The sequence below is a fragment of the Mugil cephalus genome, chromosome 23 (genome assembly GCF_022458985.1).
Source record: "Mugil cephalus isolate CIBA_MC_2020 chromosome 23, CIBA_Mcephalus_1.1, whole genome shotgun sequence".
Classification (NCBI taxonomy): Eukaryota; Metazoa; Chordata; class Actinopteri; order Mugiliformes; family Mugilidae; genus Mugil; species Mugil cephalus.
In genome coordinates, this window is record NC_061792.1 from 9,722,411 (window position 1) to 9,737,582 (window position 15,172).

General features: G+C 45.4%; 1 protein-coding gene across 2 annotated transcripts in view; it reads right to left on the reverse strand.

Moving 5' to 3' along the window:
- zranb3 (zinc finger, RAN-binding domain containing 3) overlaps positions 1-15,172 on the reverse strand; it is a 75,084-nt gene that overhangs the window by 45,972 nt on the left and 13,940 nt on the right. For both annotated transcript variants that reach the window (XM_047577066.1, XM_047577067.1), the window contains exons 6-9: positions 12,408-12,493; positions 11,173-11,344; positions 8,288-8,422; positions 3,568-3,687 (exon numbers count right to left, since the gene is read on the reverse strand). In XM_047577066.1, coding sequence (XP_047433022.1) covers positions 3,568-3,687; positions 8,288-8,422; positions 11,173-11,344; positions 12,408-12,493 — 513 coding nt within the window. The remainder of the gene's footprint in view (positions 1-3,567; positions 3,688-8,287; positions 8,423-11,172; positions 11,345-12,407; positions 12,494-15,172) is intronic.

The window sequence follows — 15,172 nt, forward strand, 5'->3', positions numbered from 1 at the left end:
AGCACTAGGCCAAATTTAATATAGAACATTTATAGTAGGTGGGGGAGTCCCTACTTAATCTCTCCATCAGTTTGGAGTCCTTATCTAATGCCACATGAAGTTAGAGACAAGCTAGTCAACATAGTTTAGCATGTAGCAGCTAAAGAGCTAATTTCCCTCGAGGGTCGGTGGAGATCAAAACCAAAATAAAACAAAAGTCTTTAACAGACGTGTTTTCATTGGGAGGATAAAAACACCACCTCAAGATTTATATGTTCAACATGCTAAAATGCTATGTTAGCTTCCAGAGGCTATCAACAAACTCAGTTAGGTTGTAGACTGAGCGACAATGTGTTTTATGAATGGAGGCTTTCATGTGTTATTATCCATCAGGTTCTGAATACACCTTTAAAGAAGGATTGAGCCGATAACTGGATGAGGTCTGGTGGAGCGTGGTCGTCTGTAGCCTCCACGCAAAGCAATGAAGCAGCTCTTAAAAGCTAGTGCAGTTTTGTGTGTGTGTACCACTAATAGATATTTCAATGACCATAGAAAAAACATGAGCGGCAGTGAATTAATTACATGAAATGAAATGCTGCTAACAACGTAGCATTTTGTGGCATTTTAAAGCCCCCCCCCACCCACAAACAAAGAGAGCAGCGCCTGCCACGTTCATTAAGCCTGATCTTGAACTTGACATTCACCGAGCTGCTAATGTGTTGTGGCGACTGCACTCTTTTGATTTGGGTCTATCGGTCCCGCGGAGCTGCACAGGGGCCGACAGTAGGAGAGCAGGTCCGCACTGTGCCGCTCCCGCATGTGAATGCACCTGAAACCGCATGAGTATGAAGGGGAACGTCGCAGACATGGAGGTCTGACTTTTACCGCACGGATAAAAGGTCAAACAAACACGCAAATGAAAAAAATGAATAAAGTTAAACAACACCTGAAAGCTGCGAAACATCCACAAATCAACCCGCTATTACAGCACAGTTGTTTATCTCTTGATTTAGCGCGCCGCATTCGCTAGTTTAGAACAATTTTATCAAGCACAACCTCCGAGCGGTTTGACACCAGCGGAGAAACGGGAACGTGTGGAGCATAAAAAAACGGTGATAACATTGTAATTGGAGCACAGCCACTTGTCTCTGCCAGGCTTCTCATCACGGTGCGTTGCCTGTCGTTCCTTTTTTTAGCTCGTCTCTGTTAATTGGTGAGTGCGAACGCACCAGAGAGTGAGCGTCTCAAGGAGGGATGTGTTATCACACGTTGTACCGCTACATTACATTCAGCTGACACCCTCTCGACCCCTGCGACACGCACAAACACACACGCACACACACACACACACACGTGCGCTAATGCATGCGTGTGAACTCTTTCGCAGGTTGCCGCCGCCGCCGAGCTAAGCGATATCATTTGCTCGCGAGGATTTGAGAAAAACTTGCGGAAGAAAAGTTTACTTTCCTGAGAGAGGAAATAAGACTTTTTCCACAGGAATTAAATCATCGTTATTAGATAACTCCAGACCTATTGTTGATTATGTAAAAACTGCAGTGAACTGTACACCTGAATTTAGCTCGCAAGCCGAAGATTAAAATAATTTATGACGACTAACATCTCCCGCTCAACTCGTGAGCTCAGAGCTCGCTACTCTGTCGAAGCTAATCACCACTATGACAAGGATTTGACTTATAAACACAGCGGGACTATGGATGAAGGAATAAAATTTAAGCATGGGGCCAATTACCTCCATAGGGCAGGTAGGGAGAGTGAAATATGAATATAGCCGGCGTATTTAGTACTTCTAGGTTACCGCTAATAGGCGAGCGGGGTGTCTGCAGCTGGAAAGCGAACTTAAAAAATCTTAAATGGAAAACGACAGAAATGAGCGTTTGTGCCAAAATGAAATATCAACCACACAAAAACAGTGCTCCTCCTCCTCCTTCCAGCGAAATGACAGATAGTGGAAGAAAAACACAAATAGAAGGTCATTATAAACCGCTTCTCAGAGGTTTTCAGAAACCAGACTGAAGCGCGGGGATCTGGCATTTTGACTAATCGCGCTGCAGCCGACATAAACTCTGAAATTATGAAAAGACGACGACGGAAAAAGGGACGCGCTGCAGCGAGTGTTGTGGTGATGTTAAACCGTCAACTGTTGTTCACTTTCATTTTTCAGGTTTCTATCTAATAAGGCGACGACAGTAAAATGCATCCGAATTTCATTTGAAAACTCTGATTCAACAAATGAGTGAATACACCGATCGGGCATAACATTATGACCACTGACAGGAGAAGTAAATAACGTTATGACCATCTTCTGACCATTGAATGCTCTGTTGGGAAACTTTTGGACCTGGCATTCATTCATGTGGATGTTACTTAGACATGTAGCACCCCCCACCCCATAGCAACGACACCCCTTTATGTCAACAGGATGCAAAAATGGTTTAGGAACGACTCAAAAAAACATGAAGAGCAGCACAGGGTGTTGACCTGGCCTCCAAATTCACTAGATCCCACACTGATCAAGTATCACACAGAGGCCCCTCCCCTAAAACTATGTCCCCCCACACTAATAACATCCTGTTACCAGACCAGTCCATTCTTGTGAGTCGAAGGCACAAGAAAGACTACACAATATGAGAAAGGTGGTCATAATCTTATGCCTGATCGGTGTACACTGAATTTATAATATACATATCAACAGATTTGGGAAACATCCAACTCTGTTGTTGGAACCGTGGCATCTTTAAAGAGCCTTGACGTAATCTCCTTTGCCAGTTTTACATTTTCAAATGTGTCGCCCCGCTGTGCTGTGAACCAGCCAAACCACCAGAACACAAACACAACATATGTCCTGTATGCTACATGAGGATATGCTAATTAAATAGGACACTTTGATGGAATCTGATTGTTGTTGGCTTGCCGATTGGTCGCCTCTCACATTTCACTGGTCCAGCTCAAAATTAAATTTTTTTAATTTACTGCATAACCAGCTGGTGAAGCTCGATCCAGGAACTTGTGCAAACTTGAACAAATTTAGTTCTGGGAGGTCGAGACAATGGACGCATGTTATATGCATTTTGTCAGCTCCTAAAGCTGAGCCTCGGGGGGAAACAGACTACAACTCTCTTTACTTATCCGCTCATTAATGGATAGGTGTGTCCCTGTAATCAGCGGGGTATTGTGTTAGAAAGGGGCGGGACTTAGCATCCGTTATCTGCATACAGATTGGATTCGTGTGGAAAATCAGTCGAGGGGAGGTGACACACACACACACACACACACTCAGGTCAAAAAGGTTGGAGGTGAGTCTCCTGTTTGTAGAAGAGTTTGTTCTTGGGCCATCGAAGATTACACACTAATGAAAACACCTCATAGCGATCTATATATTGGGGGAAACAAACAAACAAAAAAAAGGCTGACAGGTCCTTTTGTGAACTCTTGCTTTGAAAGCTTAAATCTGAGCCCGTAGTCTGTTTGGAATTTTAAATCACAACCAAACTCTCCATGGCGGCTTCTCTTACTGCCCCTCCAACCCGCTTCAGAAGGTCCAGACGCCCTCGGACCGCCTGACGTTACCTTGGCTTCGATGACGGCCTCGGTGCAGGCCTGCAGCATGGTGAGGTGGTGGGCGAACACCAGGAACTTCAGCTGCTCTGCCTCCAGCATCATCTTAATGTAGTCCTTCACAGCTCCCGCCTGGCCACACACAAACACACACACACACACACAGAAATAGACACAGATGAAAGAGAGCTACTGAATCCATCACTTCACCGGCCGACCGCACACGGAGGAACCGGCTAGATCAGTGAAGAAGTCAATTAATCACCGCGGCATCCTTTCTGTGTGATCGATTCTCCATTGAATGCCAGGGATCCAGACTTTAAAAGGAGAAAGAGCGGAGAGCGACCGGGGCGCATTTGTCAGCTCGCAGATAGTGAGAGCAAATCAATAACTCGCAACCTGGCGATATGATTGGTGCGCGCGCTCTTTCTCTTCTTGATTTCGGTGACACCAAATACAAGAACATTCGGCTTTTGAATCCCCCGACTTATTACGGAAGTTTTAACACTTTGCTGAATAATAAGTGAAATGTATGTTTAATGATGCTGAGACTGGCTGAGGGGGTATTTTAGGAGACAATTTCAGATTTTGGTACCTGTCATAGTGACAGCTGCAGTCCGGCATTAATGCAGGAAGTAAAAGTTCCTTTTTTTTCCTCTTACATAACTATTATTATTCATGCCTGCCCTTCTTTTTTTTTTACCTGTTTGTCTTGTTTTATTTATGAAGTCAAACGGTAACAACGCTTTAAAAACATCACAGTCCGCATTTCACAGATTTCTCCGAAGCCTCCCACCCTGATTGACGGCGGGAAGATAACAAATCTGAAAGAGAAAACGGCACAAGAGCCACCGAGTTAACTGCACCCCGCAGGTATCCGCATCTATCATCGCCCCGCGATCGCGCTGTGACGGCCGCGGCCGTTTTCCCCCCTCCGCTACCTTCTGCAAAAGTCGCAGTGTGGATGTGCCGCGCGAGCGTGTCATTGAGCATCCGGGGCTCGGCTCATTTCGGAGCCCCGGGCCAAAAGGCAGCCCAGGAATAGCAGCAACTAGTGAGAAATACTGAGGTTTGATTTGAGTCAAACAGAGCCCTTACTAGACGGTTTTGGAGACAGGCCTTCCTCTGTGGTGCGAATCCCCACCCCTATAATCTCCACACCTCCTGCAACCTGACAACCTCTGCAGCCATCACACCTGCTCTGGTGGGAGCACCTCTGCTTTGCCTTGCTGATAATTAGCCGACGCGCCTGATAATGAATCTCTCCGCCAGGCCTGCCGACCCCGTTCTGATCTGGGGGGTCCTCATTACTGACGGCTTGGCTTCGGCGGCTTCCTTCCGCTGAGTTTAATTAGTGCACAAACTTCTCGGCTGTCTGAAGCGGCCCGTTAGCTTGCTTTAAAGTCCAGCATCAGAGCTGTCCTCTCTGGGTAATTGGGAGCAGATGCTTGGCGGGTAAAGCAACAAAAATACCCCAAAGGCGTTTGGCAGCTCCGTCGCCAGGCGGACTGGCAGGCAGGCAGGGGCCATGATGCTCGTCAGAGTGACATAGATGTGTGAATCTGTAACACCATACCACCCCCCCCTCCACCAAACCACCCGGTGATCCAAAAAAAGAAGAAAGTCTTTTTTTTTTCTGAAGCAGAGAAAGTGTGTCTGACTCTAAGAACCGATAGGAGAGGAAATGAGATTGGGCAGTATCGGCTTTGAGGTGGGTGAGTGGGCGGGGGAGGCTTTGTAATGAAAGGAGGTCCAGTGTTAGGGTAAACTGAGCATAAATCCAATCAGCAAACAACACCAAGCGCAAAAAAAAAAAAGAAAGATCCAAGCTTGGAGGCAGGCTGCCGAGCGAGTAGCGTGTCGATGATTGCATTCGGCGGTTATCTCCGGTCTTCGTTAACCTCGGGAGCACGCTCCTCATGGCTGAGGGCGTCGGGCTAATTGAGACGAATGCCGACCCTCAAACGTGGCACATGACTGGAGTGGGATACTATATCGGGGAAGAGCTGTTTACTCGACTACAAATACAAGAACGCGGAAGGAACTTCCTGTTTTCTCGGCGTCGAGATTAGTGAAGCTGGAAGCAGATTACTGTAAAAACGATCCTGGCGAGGAGCAGAATATGTAAATATGTGTTAAGATTTCTCGACACTAGTTGCTCTGACCCCGACCTTCTTTATGCTGCGTGCATGCAGCCGCCTTCCCACGTTACTTATTTCTCTCTCATTAAAGGAAAAAACATCCCTTCGAACTGAGAGCCGACCGAGTTTCCATGGCAACAACATCACAGAGATGCTATTTTAGTGCGGTGTGTAACTTTGATATGAGGTGTAATCACGCCAGGCTGGACGCAACTAAATAATACCTCAGTTATAACTCCCTACTTTGTCTAAGTGCTTTCACCGGCGACCATTAGGCTCTGTTACCATGGCGATGATCTCCCACGAGATCTCACCGAGTGGTCGGCCAAGCGCTCGGAGAATGATGCTGCACTGTCAATTCATTCGTTTCCTGAAACACGAAAATGAATAAACTGACATTACGCGGCCAATTCCAGGCCATTTAAGCGGCTGCAGATGATATATGATGTGGCTGGTGTTTTAGAGGCTCGAGAAAAAAAAAAAGAAGTAGAGGAAGAGAGAAGAAGAAGAAGCGGTGCAATATGGCCCTGATCGTGTGGCGGTGTCTGGGATGGCTTTACTTAAACCACCTTTGAGACGTAACTGCACTGAAAGCTTGTTGAGTCTGTGGCTCCATTTGTTGTCGAGTGTCATAACACCAGTCGGATGCAGCCTCCCAACGTGACAGACAAGGAGATGTCACATTCTGATCGCTTCTCAAAAAGTTTTGCAGTCAACTTCACACATCCACATCTCTAATTTAGACTAATGCACCTTTTATGATATAATATGTAATAATATACGTGTATATTCATGTCGATTACTGCTGTGCACATGAAATATTCAAGTTAACGGCAGTTTCATATCTGAATATAAACTCTGCGACTCATGGGACTATTTCTTGTGTCAAGCTGAGGCTACAGACGGTAGATTTGTTTTACTGCAGGACAAAGCCAGGCTGGTTGTTTTCCAGTATTTATACAAAGCTAGCAACGATTACCGGTTTCATGATAAACCGATGGTTAGATTACCATTCACATTTTCTTTAAAACCGTGTCTGATTACCACACGGTATAATGAAAACTCTGAAAACATGGCGGACGTCACCTGCTCGGCACAGGTAACACTTCTAATTATAGATGAGCCATCTCCATGACAACACCCACAACTACACAGCGAGTGCAAGGTAAGTTAACTTGCGGCTGAATGCATGATGATGTCCTGGTTTGTCTGTCAAACTTTCCTGTAGTTCAATAGAGGAAACTGAAGATTTAAGTGTTACCTAACGTTACTCCTGTAAAAATACAAGCTACTGACCAGACGGGTTCAGCAGCAGAGCAACACGTGTTTCTGCTGTGGACCTACGCTGCCACTTAATTACGCATGTTTGGTCTGTTTCCGCTCCACTCGCTGCACTATGGATATTCGAATATGCTTCGAATGGGGATCCTTAAAATAAACAAACAGGAAGTCCGACTCAGATCCAGTAAATTTTGAGAAGAAAAGATGTTAAAACGAAATCCTAAAGGAAATACTGAAACGCGTTTTGTTTTTACAGAAGTAACGCTAATGTGTGTGTGTCTAATAATGATAACAATGATAATATAATAACAACAACTATAATAAATTTGCTTGGTAAATTTGGTTAAATGATTTCAGTGTGTGATATGAAATCTTCATATTGTTACATCTCAACTTGAGAACCACCCCAAGAACAAGACTTCACCATATTTTGATGATTTCCATCATGGAAGCTTCCAGCTATCATCTTAGCTGTGGCTTAGGAGGAAACTCGCTAGCTGAGGAGGAGCGTGGTAAAGGTAAGGCTAGCTGAGTAGTTTTAGTAGTTAGTAGTTGTAGGAGGGCTGAGCTAATCACTAGGTTGAAACTCACAAGGCGTCTGCATTGAAGGGGTTGACTCCAGGACGAAGGAGCTCACTGTTAAACCTTCTTGAGGTGTCGTTGGCCTAATTTAATGAAACATTGGGAGGTGTGCCGCATACTGCCTGCTGCTGTTGGCTAGGCTAGTTAGCTGGTGTCTTTTAGTGTTTTACTTCTGTTCTTAGGCAGAAGGGGAGAAGTGTTGCTTGAAAGTGTAGTGGCATGTCCCATCACTACTTCTTACCTGCTGCTGTTGGCTAGGCTAGTTAGCTGGTGTCTTCTTGTTGGTTGCTAGTTGGTAGCTAACTGCTAGCCTGCTGGTCGGTTTTTCAGTTGGCTTCTAAATGTGTTTTGCCTCAGATCACGGCACAAGGGATTGTAACATCTTATAGTGTATTAATGAATGTTGAACACCTATAAATGCATGTGCTGGTCAACCTGAAACCAAAGCTCTGAGCTCTTACCGCCTGTCATAATAATGAAATGAAAACTCACGGGCTAGTGGTGAAAGCAGCTGCTCTTGGATGTTGACAGCACCTCACCGCCAACAGAGATTTGAGTGCATTAAGCAGAAATGCTCTAGGGTGAACCATCCCTCTTAGCATCTAATTGATAAACCACTGTGATGTTTAAAGGGTAAGGTACATGGCGACCAAATCAAATTTAAAAAACGAATTTTATATATATATAACGACAAAGACAACATACAACACCACCTGCGCTCCCATTACCTTGGCGATAGCTGTTTGCTTGTACATCTTTGTGACCAGGCCCAAGACCTGAGTGAAGGGGTTGTCGTCGGCGTCGACCCCCGACCCCAGCCCCTTCATCAGCCTCTCCCACTCCGCGAAGCTGGCGGAGGCCTCCTGCAAACAAGGACAGCGCAAAGACAGTGAGTCCTTTACTTCTCCGCGCGCCCCTCTCCCTTGTTCTCGCTGTTTTTTGAGATATAAAGGGCAAAACAATTAATGGTGCTGCCGGGTGTCCTACTTTCCCCTGGAAGAGAAAGAAAGAAAGATGGAGAAAAGAAAAGAGAGAGAGAGCGAAGCGATGGAGAATTCCCAAGGATGCCACCCCCTCCGACTGGGCTGCTGTGTTAGGTGGGTCATGAGCGTCTCCCAATTATAGCCGCCTTGTGACAAGCCGGGGTCGAAGATGGAGAAGCAGCCCGGCCGGTACAATAAATCAAAGGCGCCTCGCGTGCTCTCAAGGTGATTGGCGAGAAGTATTTAAGGCACGAGTGGAGAGCGGAGGGGATCGCAGTGGGGAAGGGATGCCGGCGAAGAGCAGCATATGCCGCCTCCCGCTCATAAACAAGACGCTCGGGGAGGCTGCGCGTTCGTTGCAGACGTGTAGGTTAGCCATGTTTATCATAAAAAAAACACCACGTACAAGTTAGCGTGTCATATAGAAACGCCGCCGTATGTTTGATTCAACTCTAGTGCTGCGCCCACGCAACTTTTTTAAAGTTTAAAACACCGTGTCATTAGAGGGATTTGCGACTAAAGGCTTCGGCTTTAATCTGCCTGATTCGCAACATGCGACGGCGCTTTCTCAAAGCGCTGAATGCCAAATAAAGCGGAGCTGTGAACATATGGCGAGCTGACGGAAGGTGGAGGTGCACCTGATTAAGCACCTACATATACATAATGGAGGGGTGGGTCCGAGGTGGGGGGAGCGGCAGAGAGGAGGAATAAAAAAAAAAAAAAATGGAAGGGAGCCTTATTAATGCAGACGTACAGTCTTTATCGAGCAAGTTTTCGCGGCTGCATCCTGGTACAACGAAGTGATTTTGGGGGGAAACATGAAAGCTTTGCAGCATTTAGCGGAATAATTAGCATTTCAGTGGCTTCAAACCTCGTCAAAGTCAAGGACGGCAGGAATGAATAAATAGCATCGTATTGCAGGAGCACAAAGCTGCGCTTCCTTCATGTTTTTCCCTCAGATGTCTCAGCACCTCCGTAAACACAGCTACGGCTGTCTCTCAATGTTTTACTTCTAATTAAAAATTGTACATTCAAGCATTTCTGTATAATGCTGCTGGGAGGGAGGGAGGTGGGGGGAGAATAGCCTGAGTGGCTAAACACTCCACCCTCAATGATATTCACCAGACTAACAGTGACAAAAGGCCAGGGCTGAAAACGTAAAGGGCAGGAGGGGCATAAAAAGTGTCTGGCTGTGGAAGATAAAAACCATCATTAGGGAGTAAAATGAGATAGGAGGATTGAACCGGTGAGTGGTATACGGCGCATATGCGAAACAGCGCTTCAAAAGAGTTTGTTTGGAGGAAAATAATGTCCACCCCGTCTTTCATGTTTTATATTGTTCACATTTCCCTCCTTGTGGGAAGCACAATAGCCGTGGGTTTCGGGGTGACTGGCCACTTCACACCTCCCTCACTCGGTCCACTTAGCCGCGAGGGCGAAATGCCCCGTCCACTCTCCTCCGCGAAACAAAAATATTGCAGATTTGTCTCGTGAACAGAAATAAAAAGCTCTGCAGCAGAACAGCAGCCTGCCTTTTTTTTTCTTTTTTTTCCCCGAAGACAAACGATCTCCGGGGCTCGTTCCTCCTGAGGACGTCGCGCGTCGAAGCTGCTGTTTCAGCCAACTTCAGATAAGAGGGCGGCGTGAGATCAACGAGAAGACGCGGCGTGAACTTTCCCCGACGCCCCTGCGCCCGCTGCCCTAATTGCCGCGGCCACGTAGAAAACACTGACCATATTTAGCCCCCAATTAAAGCCCTCCTTAACATTTAGAGAGAACGGAGCAAAACCCTGCATCATCACTTTCCGCAGCAACTTCCTCATTGTTGTGTCATTCCTGGGACCGTAATTAGCCCTGAAAGAGCTCCTCCGATGTTTTTCCACTCTTTGCTGATATGATACAAAATATAACAAAAGCCTCTTAGTGGATGCGTCTGAGTGTGCATTGTTGGCCGGTTGCTCCCAGTCGGAAACTAACCCTCCTTGTAGCGCCAGTGACCCGAGAAGGTGCACGCGCCGCATTAGCATTCACGCGTGCGTTGCGGTGCGGCGTGGGAGGCAGAAACCGCAGCCGTAACTTTGGGGGGAAGCTAAAAGAGACACAAACACCTACACGCGGAACATGACATTTACTTTACAAATACCCCGGTATCCTCTTTACGACGGCGGATGAGATGGAGCAAACACAAGACCTCAGAGCGGCAGATAAAAAAAAAAAAAAAAAGGGGGGGACTCTGGCGGTTGGTTTCTAAATAAAAGCGGCGCCCGTCGTCGTGACTACGCCGCGATGCCAGAAGAAAGTGGCGAGGTGATTAACGGAGGAATTAGCGGGAAGATTGTTTTAATTGATAATGTGATCTGTTGTTTGTGGGCGAGTTGGAAAAAAAAAAGACAAAAATAAAAAGTTGACAGTGTGAGCAGTGGAAATAATTATATATATATATATAAACACTGGCTGAAATGTGTTGCTGTGCTCTGACGAGAATAAAGACGCATGAATTCAGATGCCAAAAAAAAACAGTAAGAGTTGCTCCATGACTTAAATGGGAGAATCTATTATTAAGTGGAGCTCAGAATGAATGAATGAATGAATGAATGAATGAATGAATGAATGAATGAATGTGTGTGTACCTTTGCCGTCTCCTTAGGCAGGTCGAAGGGAATACGCTGGCGGATTTTGGGCGGCAGCTGAGTGAGCACCTCGGCCTTGAGACGGCGGATCATGATTTGACTCAGGCGCTGGTGCAGCTCCTCCAGGTTGGACGCCCCCCGACAGTCCCACTGCCTCCGCCGCCCAAAGTACCTAGGGAGGGATTGAATAAGTGTAAATGCTTCTTATTTGTATCAATACCCTGAGGGGAGAGTGAAACACATTCACCTGGGAGCTGCACGGCCTGGTTCACGACTAAGCGGTTTTGCTGGAGCGGTCGGGGGATCCGTTTTTTTTTGCTGGAGGGTACTTTCGCCGAGCAGGAAACTATTTTGTCTAATAGCCATGAACAGCAGGTTCATCCCTAAAAACTACCCGGCAACTTGCACAATTTATCAGCCAAATGGATTTTTAGAATAGAGCTGGCCCTCCATACAAAGGCTGGTTATCCGCCATACTGGCTGCAAGTGTGGACAAACTTAACAAGGCGCTGCCAGAAATTTGCCGTTTCACACTTCGGTGTTTGAAGTTGGAGCCGCTGAAAAATGGGATTCGGCTCTTATTAAATAAATGTTTCAGCCTCGTGTGCGGGTTCAAACCGGTAACTTTCGCTCTCTTTGTCTGTTTCTCGCGGCGCGATTAAGAAAGGAACAATCTCTTCCCTCTCTGCGCGCGCGACATCTTGCGTGTGTTTGCGAGTTTGTCAGAGTGGCATCCCCCAGCGCTTTTTTCATTAATGGCACCGAGCCCGTCCTCGAGTTGACGGCTTTGATGGACGTCCAAGACAACGCATTTGATGTGTCTGTTCACACGTGTAACTGATCGTCGCTGGCGACTAGCAGGCGGTTGGCGTTTATCGCTTGGCTTCGGGTTGCGCTCTGGCTTCGACTACAAACCCTCAACTGAGTCGGAGTCTCAGGTACGGCCCACCTTGTCCCAGCAGACGCAATTAAACGGTAGGTGAGGTCTCGTGAAGTGGTGCTAATTCCACCAAGCTACAAAGAGGAGAGCATGAATACGGACAGGCCAAACTGAAGTGGGGCTTGAAATTTTCTTTAGTTTGTTCCCTGGTGTCTTCCAGTCTTCATGCTAAGTTACGCTAACAGCCTCATATCTGCAGCTACAGCTTTGTCTCCTTCCATTTAATTACAAAATATAGGTTACACGACTTAAAAATCCTACAAAATACAAAAGGAACACGATAGAAAAATGTCACCTGTAATGGGCGTTGCAGTATTTCTCGGCGTACTCGGTCCAGGTTCCGAACCTCTTGGGGTAGAGAGCGTCGACCTGCATGAAAAGCTGTGGAAGACACAGACAGTAAATGAAACATCACAACATCTGTACGTGTTCAGTGTGAAACCCTTTTAACCACTCGTGTGTTTTATCTTTTAATGTACAAGTTGTTTCCTAAGTAGAGGAAATTAAGCATAAAAGAGAAGTAGTAAGGTAGATACATTACTAGGCTAAGCTATGCTAAGCTAAGATAAGCTAAGTCTCAATGCACAGCATCTACTCTTTTTTTTATTTTGTTTTGTGGAGCATATAGTGTGCAAGCCTTTTTTGGCTCTGAATGCAGGCCTCGCCGGTGCTGCCGATTACTCTGCTGTCATGAAGTGCATCTTGTGTGCAGTTTATTCAAGGTCCTGTTGTCCTTCGCCTAGTTTACCAGCGGCGTGTTGTGCAACCGTGCGGCAATTTGTGTCAGCACCAGTTAACCAGGTCAGTCCAACTATAGGCGGAGAAACTAGTTTTTGAAAAAAATAAACGACCAGCATCACTAAGAATTACACGACATTTTTTAAAGGGACGGGAAATTGCAACTTCACATGTGTGAGTTTTAGAGGGTGAAGAGTGTGTTGAGGCTGACGGAGTTATGTCGGCGTGCCTGTGAACGCACCGCATCCCCGTCGGTTTTTCAGTATTTACAGTAATTTCCGGCGTAATGACAGGTAATCATCAGAGAGGCGATCTGAATACGCTGCCATAGTGAGGAGCATTATTCTAAATTCAGCGCTTGTTCAACAGGAGCTTTGCATTCGCCCCCCCTCCCTCCTCCTCCTCCTCCTCCTCTTCCTCCCCCCTGCTCCTCACACTGTTGATATAATAGGTGGGAGGAATGAGGGCACATCATGAACGGTGCAGCATGCCCTGAGCTGTGTGCTAACTCGATGTCAGAGCCACAGTGAGTAATGATGGCAGCGGGGAGACTGGCACAGAGGCAGGGACAGGGCTTATCAGGTTTATGCTGCGGATGATAAAATGTTATATTCAGTTTCGGATTCTAGTGGCAGAGGAGAGGGGGAGAGATGATATCTAAAAACTAACCTCACCACCACCACCAGGCAGGCAGGCGGGCGATGGCAAAGACATGTACGCCAAGTCTGCTGCTGTATAACACACACACACACACTTTCTCGATGACACACCTTCTCATAAGCACTAACCTCGCTTAGTTTTAGAATTAATTAGCTGCCCGAGTTTCATCAGTTAATTATCAAGATCGGGTCTAGGCAATAATTAAGTTTTCCTCACAGCAGCGTGGCAGTTAGATGACAGCGCGATCGGCGTCCCGTCCCACGTTACACAGTCAACACAAAAGCGATGATGTCAGCGCAGGATGACTTAGTCGGGTCGCTGATTATCGGATACACACTGCCGTATATTAACTGCCATATATTTACAGCGAGCGGGGAAAACGAGAATGGACATGGACCTCCTGAGTAGTGATGTGCGGATCGATCCTCAAATCAAAATATCGATACTTTCGATACCAGGTCTTTACGCTTTCAAATCAATCCTCAAATTAAAATATCGATACTTTCGAGACCAGGTCTTTACGCTTTAAAATCAATCCTCAAATCAAAATATCGATACTTTCGATACCAGGTCTTTACGCTTTAAAATCAACCCTCAAATCAAAATATCGATACTTTCGATACCAGGTCTTTACGCTTTAAAATCAACCCTCAAATCAAAATATCGATACTTTCGATACCAGGTCTTTACGCTTTAAAATCAACCCTCAAATCAAAATATCGATACTTTCGAGACCAGGTCTTTACGCTTTAAAATCAATTCTCAAATCAAAATATCGATACTTTCGATACCAGATTTTTACGCTTTAAAATCAATCCCCAAATCAGAATATAGATACTTTCGATACCAGGTCTTTACGCTTTAAAATCAATCCTCAAATGAAAATATCAATACTTTCGATACCAGGTCTTTACACTTTAAAATCAATCCTCAAATGAAAATATCGATACTTTCGATACCAGGTCTTTACGCTTTAAAATCAATCCTCAAATCAAAATATCGATACTTTCGATACCAGGTCTTTACGCTTTAAAATCAATCCTCAAATCAAAATATCGATACTTTCGATACTTCGGTTATTCAAGGTAATGTAGGAACACAGTGGAAAGTAACTAAACTATTGAGTTGCAGCAACACAACAAACCTTGTGAGACACAAACTCAGGTTAAACCACAACACAGAATAGATCATTTGTGATGAGGAGGACAGAAGAGGAGAGCACAGGGTCACACTTAAGATGCAAGTTTTCATTTTATAGAAGTTCTTAATAGTTAATGGTCTTATTATTTATCTATTTCTTTTTTTTTTTAGTATTTGAAACACCATTTTCACATATTTTGTATGATTGTTGTTGTTGTATTAGCTCAGCTATATAGTATGTACTTTAAACTAAATAAATAAATTACTCTGATGTCTTGTATTCTTTATGAAGCTATGATTTGAAATACGCTACTTTTTTTTTATATTTTTACCAAACACATTAGGGATCATATCGGTATCACCGATATCGGCGTATATATCGGACTGGAGAGGAAATCGGTGGTATCAAACATCACTTCTTGTGAGGGCGTCCTGTGAATGTTGTTAGTGGGGGGACTTTGAGTCCTTTGGTTTGGTTCCTCTGTGGATCATCCCACAGATACTTGATGGGATCTAATGAAC